The sequence below is a fragment of the Epargyreus clarus genome, unplaced genomic scaffold, assembly GCF_041222505.1.
Source record: "Epargyreus clarus isolate Ecla_fem2 unplaced genomic scaffold, WU_Ecla_fem_2.2 ptg000017l, whole genome shotgun sequence".
Classification (NCBI taxonomy): domain Eukaryota; kingdom Metazoa; phylum Arthropoda; class Insecta; order Lepidoptera; family Hesperiidae; genus Epargyreus; species Epargyreus clarus.
In genome coordinates, this window is record NW_027332225.1 from 10,421,493 (window position 1) to 10,442,861 (window position 21,369).

Below are 21,369 nucleotides of genomic sequence, written 5' to 3' on the forward strand. Positions count from 1 at the left end.
TGATCAGTGTATTTATTACATCGCACAATGTTATCAATATGAATGCTGTGTGAATCGAGATTTTTGTCTATTTCTATATTGACATTGACATTTGACAGAGGCTTGACAATGACAGAATACAAGCAAGCATCAAGCAAAGCAAGCATCAACTGGGAAACTGGGAAAAATCGTAGAGAAGCAGGTAGCAGGACGGCGGGGCTAAGACGCATGTTCAATTTTCTATCTGTCCTTATCTTTTGTAAAGATTTCTGCGGCCAGCGAACGAATATCGATTTAAAATAAATGGGACAAAAGTTCTATAGCCCTAAAAATGAGTGTTAGAACTCGAAAAACGAATTGATAAATAAAATGATTGCCGCGATCGTTTTGTGCTTAACAACCTTGAGGTTTCATAGTGAGTAATTATTTCCGTGGTGAACTGTGACATTTATGTGTTGTGTGAAGGGTGGAAATGTTACGAGTGGTTTGTTTGTAGGTGTTTTGGCGCAGGGCGATTGTACGGACGTGCGAGGCAGGATCATTTCCCACGGTCTCCACTACGTCCCTGGCCCGGATACCTGTACGCTATGTATTTGTGACAATGGGCTGCCCAAAGTATGCAAGGCAGTACTGTGCTCCCCTCCACAGGTGAGTCTGTTCATAATAACCGCGATTACTTTTTTTATTTATTCTTTAGCGGATATTACATAAAGGCTTTAATTCAATATTTAATCAGTATGTATAAAGGAATAGTATGCACATTTAATTCAAGATTTATTAACTTTAATTGAATAGAAAAGAAATATGACTTTCTTATATCTATATAAATAGTTTATTGTTAAGTGAGGTCTTGAATGTGCAAGTTTTTTTAGTTTAAAGATAAGTAATTTAATTCTGAATATGGGTATTACTGTTAATACATTTCTTTTTCTCTCAAGAGCTGACCAATCACGATCATAATAATAAATCTCTATTTACTGCCACTTACATACATAACCAAGCAATCAGACAATGGAAATTGCAATTTTCTAAGATCTATTCTAGTAGTAGATTCCAATGGGTGACTTATTGAATGTATGGGAAGGGACATAACTCTACTGCAAATAGATTCTTATAAGAAACATGTCTGTTCAAAATTTTGTTAATGAAATATTACATTTTTAATGTAAATAGTAACAATAAGAAATATGTTAACTAGTAACGTTAAAACTAAATAATAAACATGTATTGAAGATGTATTTATAATGAAATATAGTATTTTTATAATACAATAAATAACTATTAACAATGAAAAACATGTCTATTCCAAATGTAGTTATAATGAAATATAAAATTCTTAATGTAACTAGTAACAATGGTAGGTAGGTACATTTTTATATCACTTATGTACTAATACTTGATACAGGAAGTGTAATTATGGTTCTACCGTTTGTAATTGTTGTTACCTACACAAAGAAATAAATTTGTGTGAGTGATGTTTGTATGTATGTAGTTGTGAGTTCCAATTTATTATCATTAAATGGAACTATAAACAGGAAAATGATAAAAATATAAATTGCAGTTCATACTTATATCCAAATGTATGTATTTAAGTTTTTTAGTAAGCTCATACTCTGATGCAGGAGTGAAAGTTTAGTAGTGTTAATTTTTGTCATACATTCAAGATGTAGGGTACAAATTCCAGGCGTCCATAACCCAATTTTTCAAAGTTATATGCATGTTACAAATAAAGTGAACTAGCATAAGCAATGAAGGAAATGTACATGCCTAAAAGTCCTCTTAAAAAATCCAAAGGCAGTTGGATGGTATGTTAGGCTACAGCCAAAACTCTACTTATTCTGAGTAGAGACTTGTGCCCAGCAATGAAACAATAATGGATTGGTGATACTGATTTACAATTGCTAGTGGGCTCTCAATGAGAGGGTCCAAGTTTCAAATCCCACACACACACCTCTAATTTTATATAGTTATGTGAGTTAATCACGACATACTTTTTAAATGTGTATGTGAAACCTACACCTGAAATCTGTGAGTTTAAATAAAATTTAAGGATGTGTAAAGTCTACCTCCTAAGCCCCTCTCATTCTGAGAGTTGGGATTAGCAGACAGACAGGTTTACAACGTGTATGTCACTTATATGACTGGTGCATCCAGGACTGCCACTCATTCCGCGTGGGCACGACATGCTGCGAGTTCATTTGCCTGGAGGATGTGGTGAAGCCTGCAGAGGGTGCGGAGGCGAATGTCCGCGTGGCGGCTGGCGGGGCGGCGGCGGCGGTGCTACTTACCGTCGCGCTCGTTGTGTACCGCGTTCAACGGCAGAAGCGAAGACGACCCACGCACGCGGATGACCAGAGGAGCTTGACCAGCATTGGGTAAGGGGATGACTGAAACTAAAGTTTAAAGTTTGAACATGATGCAAACTTTGTGGAGGAGTTCAACTAAAATTCGTTTAGAGATTTACTTGAACTTGAACATCAGAGGTGCCTAATCCTTAACTCATAAGCAGGAGAAGTAATTCATTTCATATAATGGGTGCTGGCGACCAGTACTTCTGCATCATGCAAAGATTTCTTTTTTTGCTAAATATCCAGAAATAGATTACGTTTTCATACTTGAGTTTTGTAAAACGTATACGCAGAACAGACGCCACGCAAGCGTAACATATACTTCTTTCTATTGTAAGCGGCCTCTGCACCTCCTATACGTTTATCGAACGCCTACGCTGCAGAAATGCCAGTGTGGAATAGTTCTTCTTAGAGAGATCAATTTAAATATTTTTCTAGGTCTGAGTATTACATATTTGTCATTATATTTCTATAGTATTCATTTACATGAAACATTACAAGACGCGGATCCTTTTATCGCTATTTAATTTAATGTTAAATTATTTCTATTTCTCAGTTATATAAGTGGTAGCATGGGGTACATGGGCGGGACCTGCGAGACGGCGCTGGGGGCGTGGAAGCCGCCGGGCAACTACATGCCGCGGGGCGAAGCTCCCCCGCCCTACGACGAAGTGGTGGCACAGTGCCGTGAACCTTACAGGTATAATAAATTTTTATCATAGACTTCAGAATGTATAAATCGAGCCAACTTGCATTTTCATACTTTAGGCCTTCAATTATGAAGATTTTTTCTAACAAAAGCTTAACTGAATTTTTGAAGCTGATACTCTGGTTATAATTATGGTGCCAATGTTCCTAATTAGAATTTTACAATAAAAGCTTTAAAAGCTTAGGCTTCTTTTATTGGAAAATTCTAAAGAGAGGCCATTCTATTTTAACGAAACAAGTAAGAATCTTAATCTCTTTTAGCTTAAAGCATCTAAATCCATTTGTCCTTGTTTGTCTTTTTCAGACACACTCTAAATACTTTGTTATTCAGTAAAGTGTGTCATATATTTAAATAAGCCCTTTAATACCTGATAAGTCCTATGGAAGTGATTGATTAGCCTGATATAATAATATTAATGATATTTTAGGTGCGTGCCTTTAAATACAGGGTTTATCCAGAATTACCCTTAATATCAAATTGATTGATTATAATTTGGTTTTTATCAGTTACATGTGTTAAATTTTTTACATATACTAATATAAAAGACGTGTCTGTTTATAACTTCGAAATTTTTAGAAGATAATCATCATTCTCTTCCTTATAAGGAGAAAGGAAACGATTGATGCAGGAAAACGTTTACAGGAAACTATTATTCCTAAAGGCTTCTCAAATTCTACTTAACGACATACACCTAGCTTGTACTTGCGACTACTCTTACCTAGTACTTAGACAGTAATGGGTACATCACATTGTCGTGTCGAAACAAAAAAATATTTTGAAAATTTACATAGACTAATTTAAACTCACTTTTACAGGCTACTCTTACCTACAATAGCAAATTTACCCCTAAATGGGATATATGATTTTAATTTCAAATCATTGTCATTGAGTCATTGATACCTGATTGCAGGATGAGTAGCGAGACCTACCACCGCACGTTCCCAGCGGGCGTGGAGTCCATGCAGCGGCCGGACGACGGGCTGCAGTGCACCGGCCACGGCTACGTCAACATACCACGACCTGTTACACAAGTATGGTCAAAGAAGTTATGTCTTTGTTTATAGATTCCTATTAGTAATGATCTACTATATAAAAAAGTAGCTGACTTGGCAAACTTTGTGCCGCCTCAAAATCTATTTATCAAATATATTTCATATAAAATATAGCCTATGTTACTCGTGGATAATGTAGCTTTCGACTGGTGAAAGAATTTTTAAAATCGGTCCAGTAGTTTTTGAGCCTATTCATTAAAACAAACAAACAAACAAAGTTTTCCTCTTTATAATATTAGTATAGATAATGAAAGAGAAATTGGTCTAAGGATTTATTTTGTTCATATTTTTAAATTTGCAACATAGTTTCCTAACTCTGTGATATAAAAAATTAAAGAAAAGTCAATATTTCAATTGATAAACATGCAAATGTAAAAGAGCAAATTTCTCTTTTCATAGCGAAAGGAGAATATGGTTTGTTCACATTTTCTGTATTGTATTGTATGTATACGTTGTTTGTTCCAGATGGCAAATACCCAAAATTGTTACAACGCGCCGTTGTTGCAACCGGTGATGCAGGCGGAGCCTCGGGAGCAAACTCTGATTGCTCATCATCCATTGGCTCCTAGTGGTAAGTGCTTTATTTTAAATTTATCAGTCCAATTTATCAGTTGATATCTGAACGAAATTAGTTGTAAATTAAAATGCACGTAAGATCATAGTACTAACTTGGAATGTTTGATGTGCCAGTTCCGGGCGTGGCGGGGTTCCCGCACGCGATCCGACTGACGGGCTCGCTCGGCGCCATCAGCGGGCGCGCGCTGAGTGTGCCGCGCGACGAGCGCGAGCGGCCGCACAACGTGCCCGGCTTCTACACCAGCGTGCCGCCCGCCGCCGCGCTGTGAGCACGCCCCGTGTCCCTCTAGCCCGCGCGTGCGGCACAGTGCGCGCAGCGGCCGCACAACGTGCCCGGCTTCTACACCAGCGTGCCGCCCGCCGCCGCGCTGTGAGCACGCCCCGTGTCCCTCTAGCCCGCGCGTGCGGCACAGTGCGCGCAGCGGCCGCACAACGTGCCCGGCTTCTACACCAGCGTGCCGCCCGCCGCCGCGCTGTGAGCACGCCCCGTGTCCCTCTAGCCCGCGCGTGCGGCACAGTGCGCGCAGCGGCCGCACAACGTGCCCGGCTTCTACACCAGCGTGCCGCCCGCCGCCGCGCTGTGAGCACGCCCCGTGTCCCTCTAGCCCGCGCGTGCGGCACAGTGCGCGCAGCGGCCGCACAACGTGCCCGGCTTCTACACCAGCGTGCCGCCCGCCGCCGCGCTGTGAGCACGCCCCGTGTCCCTCTAGCCCGCGCGTGCGGCACAGTGCGCGCAGCGGCCGCACAACGTGCCCGGCTTCTACACCAGCGTGCCGCCCGCCGCCGCGCTGTGAGCACGCCCCGTGTCCCTCTAGCCCGCGCGTGCGGCACAGTGCGCGCAGCGGCCGCACAACGTGCCCGGCTTCTACACCAGCGTGCCGCCCGCCGCCGCGCTGTGAGCACGCCCCGTGTCCCTCTAGCCCGCGCGTGCGGCACAGTGCGCGCAGCGGCCGCACAACGTGCCCGGCTTCTACACCAGCGTGCCGCCCGCCGCCGCGCTGTGAGCACGCCCCGTGTCCCTCTAGCCCGCGCGTGCGGCACAGTGCGCGCAGCGGCCGCACAACGTGCCCGGCTTCTACACCAGCGTGCCGCCCGCCGCCGCGCTGTGAGCACGCCCCGTGTCCCTCTAGCCCGCGCGTGCGGCACAGTGCGCGCAGCGGCCGCACAACGTGCCCGGCTTATACACCAGCGTGCCGCCCGCCGCCGCGCTGTGAGCACGCCCCGTGTCCCTCTAGCCCGCGCGTGCGGCACAGTGCGCGCAGCGGCCGCACAACGTGCCCGGCTTCTACACCAGCGTGCCGCCCGCCGCCGCGCTGTGAGCACGCCCCGTGTCCCTCTAGCCCGCGCGTGCGGCACAGTGCGCGCAGCGGCCGCACAACGTGCCCGGCTTCTACACCAGCGTGCCGCCCGCCGCCGCGCTGTGAGCACGCCCCGTGTCCCTCTAGCCCGCGCGTGCGGCACAGTGCGCGCAGCGGCCGCACAACGTGCCCGGCTTCTACACCAGCGTGCCGCCCGCCGCCGCGCTGTGAGCACGCCCCGTGTCCCTCTAGCCCGCGCGTGCGGCACAGTGCGCGCAGCGGCCGCACAACGTGCCCGGCTTCTACACCAGCGTGCCGCCCGCCGCCGCGCTGTGAGCACGCCCCGTGTCCTTCTAGCCCGCGCGTGCGGCACAGTGCGCGCAGCGGCCGCACAACGTGCCCGGCTTCTACACCAGCGTGCCGCCCGCCGCCGCGCTGTGAGCACGCCCCGTGTCCTTCTAGCCCGCGCGTGCGGCACAGTGCGCGCAGCGGCCGCACAACGTGCCCGGCTTCTACACCAGCGTGCCGCCCGTCCGTCCGTCCGCCCGTCCGCCCGAAACCGTCTCTAGCTTTCGGCAGCGAAAAAAGTCATGCGCAACAAATCACAGAAAACACCTATTTACTAATATTTATTTTCGAAGAATTAATCGTGTGCAAAAATTGATTATGTAAAGTTTGTGTGTGCAGGCACCGCACGATCCCGCGGATCTCGACGGCGGCGGACGCGGCGGCGCTGGAGGGCGCGTTCCTGCACGCGGACGTGCGGCGCTCGTTCCACCGCGCGGACGGCCGCAGCGTGCCGCGCAACCTCAACATCGCCGCCACCACCGCCACCGCCGCCGCCACCGCCGCAGAGCGGGCCGCTGACGAGTGAGTTGTCACGGAATGCGACCCGTTGCGTTGTGTGCTCGGAATGTGATAAGTCGTATTAAGTTATTAGAATGTGTCGCGGTAGAATTGTGATTTGCAATTCTACCGCGATACTCAAACTTATAGATATTTTTACGCACCGGAGTCTTCGCATTTAAGCTATATTACCTTTACAAATTCATTGCCAAAAATATATGTATACATAAATTATAATATCCTACAGGATACATTTAAATTAGACTAACTGATTTTTTTTAATCAAATTTGATTTTCTTTACTATATCTGCTTTTAATATTTTACCTACATATTTTACATGTTTAATATTTAAAATAAATACTTGCAGATCAATGATCCGGCTCAACAGCGCCCGATCGCGCGCTCAGAGCGAAGAGCAGATGACGTCGAACGCTAACAATGTGACGAACGCGACGAATAGTGTGTCGAGCGGCGCGGCGAATGGTTCGGCGAACATCGCCAAGCCGCGGCCCAGCGAGCCGCCGCCGCCAGCGCCTGCGCCGCCGCCGAGCGCGTCTCTCCCGTTAACAGTTGATAAGGTGGGTTTCGATCATCACGCTGTATACTCAGGACTTCTTGTGTTATGTACAAACTTAAAGACACTTTTATAAATATGAAAATATGTAAAATATGTAACCGGAACAGAAATAAATTAATTATCGCATTTGTCTTTGGTTGGCGATCGGACTAATATTTCAGTGGTTAAACTTTATGGTGACTACTGAGTTGTATAAGGCGTTAATTGTTATTAATTTTAAAATTTATGGACATAAAATTTTTCTGCGTTTCAATTATTATGGTGCATATTATAAGTGTCGGTATTTAAATAAGAGAATCGGTTTTTCTAAAAGGACTCGTTGATTTAACCGACAAAAAACCTGTTATTAAGGGGTGAATATGGTTTATTGCAGCCATCCTGTGGATGTAGCTATGAGGGCGCCAGCGCGCCGGGCGACGACTACCGCAGCGAGTGCGAGAATTGTAAGGCGGCTAGCGGTTCCAGGTACTTTATTCATCCTTCACTACTTTTAACTTATTTTTCCCTATACTATTATAAGAATGTAATGTCGATAAGAATGTTCATACATTATATGGTTTTAAACGTAACTTAAATATCTATCATTTTGTTTTTTCATTTGAGTGAAAAAAAAAATCATATTTTTGTGTCTGTATTTTCTTTCACTGTAGTAGAACTTTTATGTTCGACTTGTTACGATAGCAACCCGACGTAATATTAACTCCCTTTGGGGTTTATGTTCATGGGTGGCATTTGTCACTTATCATTACGTGTACGGTCGTTTGTTAATTTTGTTATAAAAGAAGTTTTGAAGGTTTGTGGCTCGACTCCGGCGGCACCACCGCCACATCTATTTTACAGCCCACACACTATATAACAGCAGTGTTAGTTTTGACCTCAGGTAGGAATATCTAATTGTATCTGGGGTTGATTACAGGTGTCCATGGGCGGCAGGAGCCACTTACCATCAGGTGGACTGCATGCTCGTCTGCTACTCTATATTATAAAAAAAAAAATTACAAACAAATCGTACTTGTATGACTTGTATTTGGTAGTCATTAACCTAGATGATCGAATGGTGAGGGGTGTATAAACGTGCGATCGGTTGTGGGCAACATTTAGCGCATTGGGCGGTGCGTTGCAGATGGGCGCAGGAGGAGGGCCTGCAGTTCGTGTCGGCGGGCGGCGCGCAGACGCAGACGCTGCAGCGCCGCGCGCCGCCGCCCGCGCCGCCGCCGCCCGCCACCGCCACGCTGCCGCAGCCCGTCACCCGCCACCCGTCAGTACCCCGCTCTCGCTATACCCCGCCCCGCCCCGTCACCCGACACCCGTCAGTACCCCGCCCTCGCCATACCCCGCCCCGCCCCGTCACCCGCCACCCGTCAGTACCCTGCTCTCGCCATACCCCGCCCCGCCCCGTCACCCGCTACCCGTCAGTACCCTGCTCTCGATATACCCCGCCCCGCCCCGTCACCCGCCACCCGTCAGTACCCTGCTCTCGCTATACCCCGCCCCGGCCCGACGTGCACACAGTCCCTAGCCCCTCACCCGTCAGTACACCGCCCTCGCTATACCTCGCTAAACCCTGCCATACGCTACTCCGTCCCGTTACCTATTAGTACCGTGCCCTCGCTATACCCCGCCCCGGCCCGTCAGTATCGCACCCCTTAACACATTCCGTCTTGGCCGGACACCGGTCAGGTGCTGACACCTCGCCAAACTCCGCTGCGGTCAGTCTATCGACACCCATCTATACAGCACACAACCCTGGCCCGGCTGCTGCCACCCAACTGTACACCCTCTATTGCACGCTGATCCGACCCTTCATCCGCCACCTTTCATTTTAGTCATCAATAACACATATATTAATTCCCATCCACACACTCCCTTATGTTAGATACATCAATATTATTACATACTATTAAAATCTTTATATGAAACTTTTCAGACGAGGCGCTACAATGGGGCCTCCTTCGAACTGGGAGAACTGGTTTAACTCGATACCGGACTCCGACACCGAGTCCGAAGAGGAGTGAACGACACCCACCGAAAAACAAGTGCTGTTCGAACTCGAAATGTGTCTCACTCTCTCCCTAAGGAAGTGAATGAGATCGACATATCGCCGGTCACATGGTTAGGACAGCCAATTATATTTAACGATTTAACACTCTGATGTTTATTGCGTAAATATCACAAAAGTACTTTGAAATTGAAGTGTTCATTAGCAATAAAATGAAATAGAACAGTAAATACAAGTTTTTAAGTATTCGCTAGTTACAATTTGAGCATATAAATAAATTTACGCAAAAAACACCAGAGGTCTACTGACATTCCGTTTCCGTTACCTGTTACCTTTAGTAGATGTAATTATTATGAATGGTACTTAGAGTAATATTAAAGTATAGGTTAACAGAAGAACCGCAGGCATCGGTCAGAAGACAATCACTAAGCGCGGTATAGGACGAATATATGAGCACTCATGTCGAAGAGCAGCGGATGACCAATTTCGCTGTCCCTCACTGCTCTGTAAACGCAGTGAAAACTAGTAGTACGAGTATATACGCAGTATGTATACACACTAGTTTTAAACGACTGTATCACATCTCCCTGAGATTTGTACTAAGATGGTGAATGCAAGAATGCACACTATGCTAATTATCACTCTGAGAACCGTACCTTTTGACGTATTCGATTTGGACGATGTATGATGAACGATTTATATTATTTTCTTATTCGTTCACGAACAAACGAGTAACGACGATCGATATGCTAATTATTACTCTGAGGACCGTACCTATTGCGCGATTCGATTCAGACGATGTACGATGAACGATTTATATTATTTTTTCATTCGTTCACAAACATAAACGAGTAACGAAGATCGATATGCTAATTATTACTCTGAGGACCGTAACTAATGCAGTAATCGATTCAGACGATGTAGGATGAAAGATATATTTTATTTTCTCATTCGTTCATAAATATAAAAGACTAACGACTTTTGCTATTCTAATTATTACTCTGAGGACCGTACCAATTGCACGATTCGATTTAGACGATGTACGATGAACGATTTATATTATTTTCTCATTCGTTCACAAACGAGTAACGACGATCGCTGGTCGAGACTAATTGATATTAAATTTTACCGTCATTAGGGTAAGTTACCTTTCATTCCAAGTGTGTTTTAACGTAGTTTAAAGTACTAACAGGTCAACACAGTGATATATTTTATGTTATGCCGTCTCACGGTTTATATCTTTGCACATAGTTGTTTTTATTTTGTGTTTTTTTTTTTACCGTTTTTTATTTAATATTTTATTCCGTTGCTCTATTGAGTTCGTTCACAAATTACCAAAGAGGAAATGCTGGTTTCGTTTCTTGTATACGATATTGATTTTATATATTTTATTCTGTTAAAAAATGTTTAGTTGCACAATTTTAAGAATAATCTTAGTATGTAGTAATGCTAGGTTAAGTGAAATGACAATTTGTCAATTGATTTGTTGGGAGTCATCTGTTTATTACGTCACATTTCATACTTTTATCGTGTCGTTACCGCCACTTTATTATCTCATAACAGATGTTTAAGTTGTTATTGAATTCTGGGTGGAAGGATGGGGTAAGGGAGATACACTTATATAAAACATTCTGACTTAATCCTCAGGGGCAGTAACGCATCAGAGGTAAAACTTACTTACCGCTCCAATACTATCTGAGTCGATTACATCCGCGGCAGCAGCCACTAACCATCAATTGAATTGCAGGCTTGTTTCTCACATTTATATAAAACACCTTATAGGTAAAACTTGTGACGTAATAGATAGATGACCCTTCACTGATTCCGTTTACCGAGATCACAATAAAACACGTTGCCTGTGTATATTTAATACATATTAATATACCAGTTTTGTAGTTATACAGTTCCGTAGATATGTTATTGTAAGGAGTTTGTCTGTTACAAATATGTAAATAAGTCTTGGGATTAGAGATGCGTAGAGTCGTTTGGTTCTTAGTATACACGGTTGGTTAGTATGTGTCTTAACTGCTATGTTTTCGTAAAAAAACGTTTATTATATAAATTATGTCTACTATTTCAAGAGTACCTCAAATCAGTCTCAAATAATTTAAATACCTTAAGCATACGTTTTTATTACATTACTATTACCATATGAAACGAAGGTGATAACAACTCGTGATTTAAGTAATAACTTATTTTTAGTTAAGTTTAGTTTTTCACGAAAGTAATGACTAGTGGACCTAGTTTCACATCCGTTACGATCATACTAGTAGGAGGCTCTTAGTTATAACATGCATTACTTACACTCCACTTCTGGTACTTTCTAGCATTAGGTAATCTAATTAATCAGATTTAAAGCCACGCCTACACATATGATTGGTCACATGACGCGCTAATCTCGTCAGAACCAATCAACATGAAGTATGAAATTCTATTACGCAGAAGTGGTCAAATGTCGATGTTTAATAGGAAAAACGCATTAGATATATTCATTTATTAAAAACAGGGGTAAGTGGCCAGGTATTTGAGAACCAAACGGCTAGACGTAAAAATGGGTTACTTACGTCACTTTTCCTCGTCGTGATGACGTCACTAAGCCATATTTTATGATATTTACTCAACGTTTTCAACTTAGCATAGATTTAGTAATTGTATCACAAAAATGAAATTTAATTATAAGGTTTCAAGGGTGTGGGTTGAATTTCCGATGGCCCTAAATATTGGTGTTAACATTGTTCAAATAAAAATCAACGCTCTCTAAAAATGTAAATTATATGGATGTATATTTTGTTAGCGTTAAAATAATGAGGTGATTGGAAAGTTCTTGTTATTTTCTCACGTTTTAAAGTTTTAAACTTCTTGTAATTAAAAGAGGCTCGACATGAATTTGTTCATATATTTTAAGTAAAAACTTTAATTACGACTATTTACGAATGTAATTATATGCCCTTAATAATGAAATGATTGAGTAACTTCTGAAGGAAATACCGATAAAATAAGCTTTCAAACAAAATGATAGTTTTATTTAAACTATTTTTAAATACATGAACATGACAGTGAAATTTTAAAAATTTATTTACCTATTTATGTGATGGGGAGGGGGAAGGGGTTTATAAAAAGGCAAATTTTAAGCACTGAAAATATGGTTCACGTTTGATATAAAAATTGTTATTCTCAATCAAGGACAAAGACTTTCCATTCAACTCTATAGATATAAATGGTGCCAAATTGGAAAATGATTACAAGGAGATGTCGGGTGGGAAGAGATCGAATTCTACTTTACAAGTCATAGGTAGCTAGAGCGTTCTTGAATTTAAACCTTTTCTAATAATAAAATATATTACGAGCCATAGTGGACATATTCCAAATTTAGATTTAATGGGACTAGCGATAGCGAAGGTACTGTATACGGCCGAATGGAGCGTACGCCTATATCTATCGTATTAACTGGTGTGCTGAGGTAATTTATTTCGAAAGATGTGGTGGCAGACTAACGCTCAGTTCCTACGGAATTATACTGCATTTTTTCAGGATAAATCTTATAAAATAGTCTAATCCAGTGTTCCGCAAAGTATGTACCGCGGCGCACTGGTATACCGTGATGATTAGTTGGTGTGCCGCGGAAAAATAAGGTTATCTTATAAAAATATTTTAGGAAGTAAGTAAGAGTAAGTAAAATACCTACACAAATCACAAGAACACGAGCGTGGCGTTTTATTTCGTTCATCTAATTCTTTGGTTTCAATAAATGTTGATTAAGATTACTTAAAAACTTTTTTTCAATATTGTGGTGTACTTCCAAAAAATTTAGTTTTCCTAGATGTACCTTGAACACAAAAGTTTGCGGAACACTGGTCTAATCATCAAAAAATCGTGACTTAATAATTGGTGATGCGAATCTAAAAGTGATATCCTTCATTCATGATGAAAATAATAAATAGACTATGTATTTTCACTTACTCTTTACAATATATGTGGCCGTATGCAACGCTCGCGCACGCACATGCATTGAGATTAATGTATACGGGGCCGGTTGTCATTTGTAAAGCACACAATGACATCGATTAAAAATTGAACCATTTCTGGTATGCCGTGTGTTCGGTCACGTACAAAATAGCCGTATACAATACCTTTGTTCGATAGATAAGACATAATTAATTAAACGTTATTCAGAATATGTGTAATAATGAAGATATTTTTGATGATTGAGATATCTGATATCAGAATGCATGCCGTTAAGAGAAATTATTTTAATAATAAATAGGCACGTAGCATCAGTTAAATTTCATTACGAAAATTTTAAATATTGTAGTTAAATAATTGGAAATAATAAATACTATTTTTGATTAAAAAAGGTAGTTGTCATTAGATGATCAGATTGTTGAATAGAATTATTAATTATCAGCGGCTTTATTCACTATGACCTTTTCTTGTTGATGAGGGGGAAACCGTCAAGGCACGTTACGCATTCGCGTTATTTTAAAGTAAGATCACACTGCTTGTTTTCAGTCTGTTTTAGTTGATATATATATTTATATTTAATTGCAAAAAATGTTATATGGATTCGCGAGGTTGCCTGTCAAAGTATGGCCGCTAGTAATTAAATAAAAAAAAATATTTCGACCACATAAGTGCGAACTAAAGGAAACAACGTATTTATTATGTATGCGCTTGGGACGCGTCCGTCTTTCGCCGCTATTGAAGTAGGACTGACTCAATGTCGAATGGTGGATTGCAATGTCACATTTATTATACAAACGGCGGGTATCATAAAACATTTTATTATCTCACTGTGGGTAGTGATCACATCACACTTGTCACATTTTGACAGGGAACCTTGGGGATCAATGTTAGTTCTTTTATGACATTATGTTTCGATTAAAACACTTAGAATTCAGGCAGTGAGATCTTAGGGTAAATATAATCCGTTCGCGTTACGTTCCTATGGTCAGTGAATAAGGCCCCTAGAAATATAACCTTGTGTCTTACATTTCCTTTTTGAATTATTTTAAAATTTTTGCTCATATTTAAAATCAAGTCTGTTTTGTAGGGTTCTAAATATATTTGAAGTTATTCTATTTCTGTATGAGATTTTTTCTAAGTAGCAAGATTTCTATTTACTCGTTTGAATAATTTCCTTTTCGATTTTGCTAATGTAAGTAAGTATGTATGCACATTATAATGGTATAATTCTATTTTTGCAATTTCCGTTTAAATTAAGAAGCGAGACAGAATATTATATTTTCTAACATTCCATACAATTTATAATTAACGAGCTTTTGCCCGCGGCTTCGCTCGCGTTAAGAAGTAATATTTTCATCCCCTATTTTATCCCCTTGGGGGTAGAATTGATGAAAATCCTTTCTTAGCGGATGCCTACGTCATAACATCTATCTGCATGCCAAATTTCAGCCCGATCCGTCCAGTGGTTTGGGCTGTGCGTTGATAGATCACTATGTCAGTCAGTCACCTTTGAGTTATATATATTTAGATATGTGGATAATGGTTATGATCGACTTATATGGCGCGAGCATCTTAGGCCTCAGGGGCAACAATGAATTTGTGGCCAACGTCAGATAGGAATCTAATCTCATATGGTTGATAACAGATATCTGTGGGCGGCGATAGCCACTCATTATTACGCTTCAAAAACGTATTATTTAAGTAAATTCCTTTATTTGAATGATGATGATACTCCTTAGTGTGTATGTACGTTAGATAACGTATGAAATGTAATATGTAAGTCTGGATTTCTAGACACATTGTTTCCATAAAGGTTTTTATTCAAATGCAATAGATACACAAAACAAAGAAGCAGTCAACCGAATTTTCATTTATCTAACTGGGGGTCGAACTCGTACGTGGCCAATCGATGTGTAACAAAAATTGTTTGTATTAATTGTCCAGTCATATGTTCTGTCGTCGTTGTTTAATTTAAACTAATTATATTTCTTATTACTACCTATGTGCAATAACATGTCAAATTAGCCCTAATTAATTTGTTTATCATTCTAATCAGCCATCATGTAGTACCTGCACAGGTAATGAATATTTTAATTATTATTAATCTTATCTGTATTGCGTCAAGCTCTAGGGAATGTGTTGTGACAACTTGTGATTTGCCAATAGGCACAATCAGTATTATTTACATTTCCGAACCAAATACATTAAATAAATGATATGAAAATGAGAGTTTGTTTTTTTTCGCCTGCCCACCTGAATTTCTACGATATTCGATTATGATTTAAAAATTCCCAAAAAAAAAAAATAGAAACATGGAGCATGGAGCATTCTATCTACGTGTGAAATACTGTGAAATAGGTATTTATTCTAGAATAAAAAGTCTTCATATATTTAAGTTAAATGTTTTAATTTTCATTTTATATATTTCGCTGGAAAAGCATGGCAACCAGTACAACATTCGGTACACAATATTATTGACATTTGATTCCTATCTTTGACTTGAACGAAAAAACGAAGCTATGGGAACCACTGATTCAAACATTACCTACTAGTGTCGATTACAATAAGATAAATTTTGAGTAAATTTGAATATGAAACGTTAATATCGTTGAAAGGAACGGAATAATGTACCAAATGTGAAGTTGTTGCCCTGCATCTTCTACTTCTGGATCCGGTAGCCACTCGCCGCACTGCCTGTAGCCTACTTCCTAAAATATACAGTTTATTTATGAATTAATTATGTACCGTTTCACGAATTCATTACTTTATTATTTTATTTACTTCTTTTATAAAAATCAATATTAGTGCAATACATAGTAGGTATAAGTTATATATTAGTGCAATACATAGGTAGTTAATTGTAATATTTTTTTGGCATTTCGCAGCGATTTAGTAGCGATATTATTGTAAAAAAACTGATAAAGTCGTGTTCCGTTCTACCTCATTGTCACTTGGATCCATGCGGTTCGTGAAGACACTACAGCGAGTTGAATTAGTAGCGAGTAAAGAGTGCCCTTAGTAGAGCCGAAGACAAGCATGTTTACAAAACGCACTATTGAACCACTGCACACAGTATTCCTGTGTATAGTCCGCGCCAAACTGCCGTCCCGCTCTGAAGTTGGTGCGCACAACTACAAGCATAATATGCTCCGTTTCAACGTAAGGGCATACTAACGCAGCTATGTACCCGTGGGCAGCGGAGGGTGCCGGGGAGGGTTCCGCGCTGTCTTCGTCCCGCTAATATCTACGATTTGCAATCGCGACACGACTCGTTTCTATATTTGGAGCGGACTAGAAGTTTGGCGCGGAGTATAACAGTGTAAGACTGTTTGTCCATTGCACCGTCACCGGGTCGATACCGAGAACGAGATTATTTCGGGCCGATTTTAATTATGTCGTTTGTCCACTGCGACCGATATCGGCGGTTTAGTTTGTTCCAGCTGTCATTCGTGTGACGGCTGTGTATCGACAAGTTCCAATGTGTTTTACATTGCCGGCACATTGGCCCGTCAAAAATTCGGTGCCGATCTCGCGGTCACGCCGATCTACTCGAAATATCGGCGGCCGGGATGGCGGCGCTCGGGTGTCGGACGTTCGGTGGACAAACTGCTCTAGTAAATGTATGTAGGCTACTTTGGCGCCGTCAGTGGCGGATTTACCAGCAGGCTGAGTAGGCTTCAGCCTAGGGCGGCAGATTTTTGGGACGGCAAATTTGGGGACCGAATTTTTCTTTTGTTAATTAGGAAGCTAGAAAAAGGGAACCGTGTCACGAGTCGGTGTGACGAGCAAAAAAAAAAAAAATAGGAGCGCTAACTACCTAATCCGATAAACTACCTAGTCCGATAAACTACCTAGTTCAATATACCACCTAGTCCGATATACCACTTAGTTCGATATACTACTTAGTCCCTGAACTTGTTTCAGTATATACGCCTCACCTCTTGTAAGAAATGACAATTGTAGAAGCAGGGGCGGCAAAAACTGTACAGCCTAGATCTTATTTTTTTTTCAATTCGCCACTGGGCGCCGTCATTAATTATCGGTATCGGTGGTCGGTGGTCGGTGGACAAACCGTGTAAGGCTGTTTGTCCACTGCACCGTTACCGAGCCGATACCGATAATTAATCACGGCGCCGAAGTAGTCATTAATTATCGGTATCGTCTCGGTGACGGTGCAGTGGACAAACAGCGTAACAGCGTAAGTGTGTGCACTAACGGCGGCGTAGCGGTGCGGGAAGCAGCGCGCGGGCGGCGGGCGCGCCGGCAGCGACACGCGGTTGCGCCAGCACGCCAGCCGGCTCGCGCCCGTCAGAGCCACCTCCGACATCAACACCTGCACACACATTTGAAGGTGGTAGAACACTGTGGTTGGACTTCGGCGGCACCCCCGCTACACTTACTTCTACCTTATAACAAAGGGTTAAGCGCTGCTGTGTTATAGTTTGAACATTGTGGTAAGGGAGACATACTTTTCAGAGACGTTCTAGCTTAGTCCTTAGGGCTAGCGGCGCATCTGTGGCTGACTTCAGATAGGAATCTAATCTTATCTGGGGTTGATTACAAATGTCCCTGGGCGACAGTGGCCACTTACCATCAGGTGGACTGCATGCTCGTCTGCTACTCCTATATTATAATAAAAAAAACAAATTCAATAACATCAACCAAAGTCCCGCTAATAAAACACAGGTCTCCTCTTAGAACGTGAAGGATTAGATTATAGTCCGCCGCGCTAGCCAATTGAGCGTTGGTAGACTTCACAAACCTTGATTTTTTAGCACACATTCCTAGATGCTATTACACACATAGTATAACAGTGACACTCAAATAGTTTTACGTGGCCTCTCGATCGGAGGAATCAAAGTTCGAATCCTAACTACCTCTGCTTTTTTGAAAATACATATGTAATTAATTATTCTTACTGTAATAACGAAAGATTAAGTTTTACCAATATTTTTTAGCTTTCTTTCTTTATTAGTGTTGTTATTACGATGATACATGAATATGAAAACATCATGAAAAAACATGCGTGCTTACAGTTCTTTCAACGTGGTGAACTATGACTAAAAGTAGGTAACTTTTCTTATGGGAGTCCTGTTAAAATCGGTTTAGATTTCAAGATCAGAGTAAACGGATAGATCACAAAATAATAAACCTTATAATAAATATAATGAAATAGACAACATAATAATACCTTTTTTCAATTTATGGACAGATAGGTACAGCTAAGTACTTAAATAATGTTATTTCAAAATAACCGACAAATATTTTCTTTCACAGTATTGAAAATTCTACTAGACATAAATACCTACGTATTTCTATTGCAGTTTATTTTATCAAGACCTCAAAGGAACTTTTTAATACCTGTTCATTAATCAACGGATCATTAAGCGGACGGCCATGATGAGTGCAATTATTGTAGATAGCAAGCAGTAACAGGTTGGTGTGCGGTATCACGGCGCCGGTTAGCGGCCAGATGCAAGGGATTGGTGGCCGTCGCAGTGCCTCCATTGCTTTCGGTGTACGCTGAAACAACACATAATAATATTAAAAACCAAGCTTTTTAGTATCGCCATTGTGATTTAGGTAGTCTTCTCAGAAAATCTTTTTGTTTTATTTTTTAACATACAATAGGCTTACGTTTGACTGCAACCTTACCTGATGTTAAGTGAGATGCAGCCTTGGACAAACCACGCTTGCCTAGAAGTAGCCTATTCACCCTTGACTTGAACAATCCCAGATCGTATGTATCGAGGAACAACGAAGGCGGGAGTGAGTTCCATTCTTTGGCGGTTCGCAGCAGGAATGAGTTACTAAAACGCTATATAATGGACTTAGAACGATGTCACTTTCATTGCCAATAAAATCAAATCAAACCAAACATTTTCTCAGCTCAGTCCTCGACATTGGGTCTCAAGAACTACTTATTCTTGGCTAATACCTCGTACTATTTATTGCAGTCGGAGAGTAGGTAGGATTCGTACAGAGGGAACTTACGTACAGTGTAGATATTTATACTTTATACCATCTATAAAATTGTTTATTGCAGTGTCCCGCATTAGCAGGATATATTGTCAACTCAGGTAATATGAATGTAACAATTACAGAATGAAACTATAAAGTAAGTAGGTCAGATTAGTTTATTTCGCACGTCATTAGTTGTTAATGAACCATTTTCGATCTCTTGAGTGAATAGTTTTATCACACTCTTGTGTCGTTGTCTCGAGTGTTTCGGGGAATTCCTTTTGATAATTGTACAGTTTCGATGAGGTAAATTAACGTAATTTACCTCATAGAAACAGTCAATATTTCGGTTAATTAATCACACATAAAATAATGTTTATTCATGGACAAATCTGTTATCAACACGACGTAGAACTTTTTTTTAACCGACTCCAATTGGCTAGATCCCCACGGTGTTCACCTGGATGCCCTATGTCGGGACCACGGCAACGCTAAAAGCACTCGTCCGCAGTCCCAACGGCGTTTGCCCACAACCAAGTCCATCTCGGTTTGGGGTGGAGATTTTTATTTATAATATAGGCCCCCAGTGTAAAAAGTTGATTTGATTTTACAAAATGACAAATGTGTCATATACCTACCTTATTATTCGCCTGTAATACGCTCTGAATATAGAAATTATTCGCGTCGCCATAGCAAGTTGTATGCCTACACCTGCTCGCAACAACTTCAGAGTGGACTAGCAGTTTGGTGCGGACTATACCACTTGCAAACACGTCTCTCTCCTTTCATTACTTGCCTGTAGCACGTACAGCGCGTGCGAGCCGTCGCAGGCGGCGAACGCCCTTATGCCGCTAGACGTCCTACCACCAAACACCTCTCTCGTTCCTCACTTGCAGCACATACAGCGCACGCGAGCGGTCGCAGTTGGCGAAGCCCCTTAAGCCGCTAGAGGTTCTACCACCAAACACTCCACTCGTTACTCACCTGCAGCACGTATAGCGGTCACAAGCGGTCGCAGGCGGCGAGCGCCCCTAAGCCGCTAGCGGTCCTACCACCAAACACTCCTCTCGTTCCTCACCTGCAGCACGTACAGCGCGCGCGAGCGGTCGCAGGCGGCGAAGCGCGTGCGGTTGACGAGCACGCGCGGGTCGAACAGCCGCTCGAAGCGCTCGCGCTCGTAGTCGCGCTGCACGCGCTGCCGCCGCTTGTCGCGCTCCAGCTGCGTGTCCGCCGCCGCCAGACCGCCTGCGTGCGCGACAGTCGTGTTATACAACAGTTATGTTATACAACCGTTGTATCATACACTGTTATGTCATACAACAGTTGTATCATACACTTTTTCTATACTAATATTATAAAGAGGAAAACTTTGTTTGTTTGTTTGGTTGTAATGAATAGGCTAAAAACTACTGGACCGATTTTAAAAATTCTTTCACCATTCGAAAGCTACATTATCCACGAGTAACATAGGCTATATTTTATATGAAATATATTTGATTAATAGATTTCGAGGCAGTACAAAGTTTGCCGGGTCAACTAGTCTTATAATATAGGTAGGAGTAGCAGACGAGCATGCAGTCTACCTGAAAGTAAGTGGCTACTGCCGCCTATAGACATTTGTAATCAACCCCAGATAGAATTTGATATCCTACCTGAGGTACGCCACAGATGCGCCGCTACCCCTGAGGATTAAGCTGGAACGCCTCGGAAAGTATGTCCCCCTTACCACACCCTTCAAACCAGAACACAGCAGCGCGTAACGCTGCTATTATGAGGCAGAGATAGGTGTGACAATGGTGCCACCAGAGCCAAACCACAAAGGGTTCTACCACCTTCAATATTTTACACTGTTATATTATACAACAATTATATCATACACTGTTATATTATAAAGTGGTCAACAATCTGTTACTGTCCCATTGCTAGGCATAAATCGTCTCTCAGAGGAGGATTTAGTCTATTTTTTTATTTTATTTTTTTAAAAGACTAGAAAATTTTTCTAAAGTTCAGGTTTTCTCACGATGTGAAATTTTCTTGGCCGTTAAAGCAAGTGACAATTA

At 41.9% G+C, this 21,369-nt stretch overlaps 2 protein-coding genes across 2 annotated transcripts in view; one reads left to right on the forward strand and one right to left on the reverse strand.

Annotated features, from left to right (window-relative positions):
- The first annotated feature begins 106 nt into the window (after window positions 1-106).
- LOC140748879 (uncharacterized) lies at window positions 107-15,575 on the forward strand. Its single transcript, XM_073081751.1, has 12 exons — window positions 107-394; window positions 476-627; window positions 2,134-2,354; window positions 2,884-3,027; window positions 3,947-4,067; window positions 4,554-4,659; window positions 4,779-4,929; window positions 6,650-6,832; window positions 7,177-7,387; window positions 7,760-7,851; window positions 8,510-8,644; window positions 9,314-15,575. Exons 1-12 carry the CDS (start codon window positions 349-351, stop codon window positions 9,399-9,401), a joined length of 1,650 nt encoding a protein of 549 aa, XP_072937852.1. The 5' UTR covers window positions 107-348; the 3' UTR covers window positions 9,402-15,575.
- LOC140749241 (voltage-dependent calcium channel subunit alpha-2/delta-3) overlaps window positions 15,397-21,369 on the reverse strand; it is a 35,704-nt gene continuing 29,731 nt past the window's right edge. Inside the window, exons 22-26 of the mRNA XM_073082285.1 lie at window positions 20,388-20,554; window positions 18,710-18,871; window positions 17,565-17,681; window positions 15,947-16,056; window positions 15,397-15,418 (exon numbers count right to left, since the gene is read on the reverse strand). Of these exons, the coding sequence (XP_072938386.1) occupies window positions 15,397-15,418; window positions 15,947-16,056; window positions 17,565-17,681; window positions 18,710-18,871; window positions 20,388-20,554 (578 nt within the window). The remainder of the gene's footprint in view (window positions 15,419-15,946; window positions 16,057-17,564; window positions 17,682-18,709; window positions 18,872-20,387; window positions 20,555-21,369) is intronic.

Excerpts from the sequence above, each read along its gene's own strand:
- LOC140748879 (XM_073081751.1), top strand. The coding sequence starts at position 349 with ATGATTGCCGCGATCGTTTTGTGCTTAACAACCTTGAGGTTTCATA. Across the intron at positions 2,355-2,883 it reads AGGAGCTTGACCAGCATTGG|TTATATAAGTGGTAGCATGG; the intron begins GTAAGGGGATGA and ends TCTATTTCTCAG. Across the intron at positions 8,645-9,313 it reads CAGCCCGTCACCCGCCACCC|ACGAGGCGCTACAATGGGGC; the intron begins GTCAGTACCCCG and ends GAAACTTTTCAG.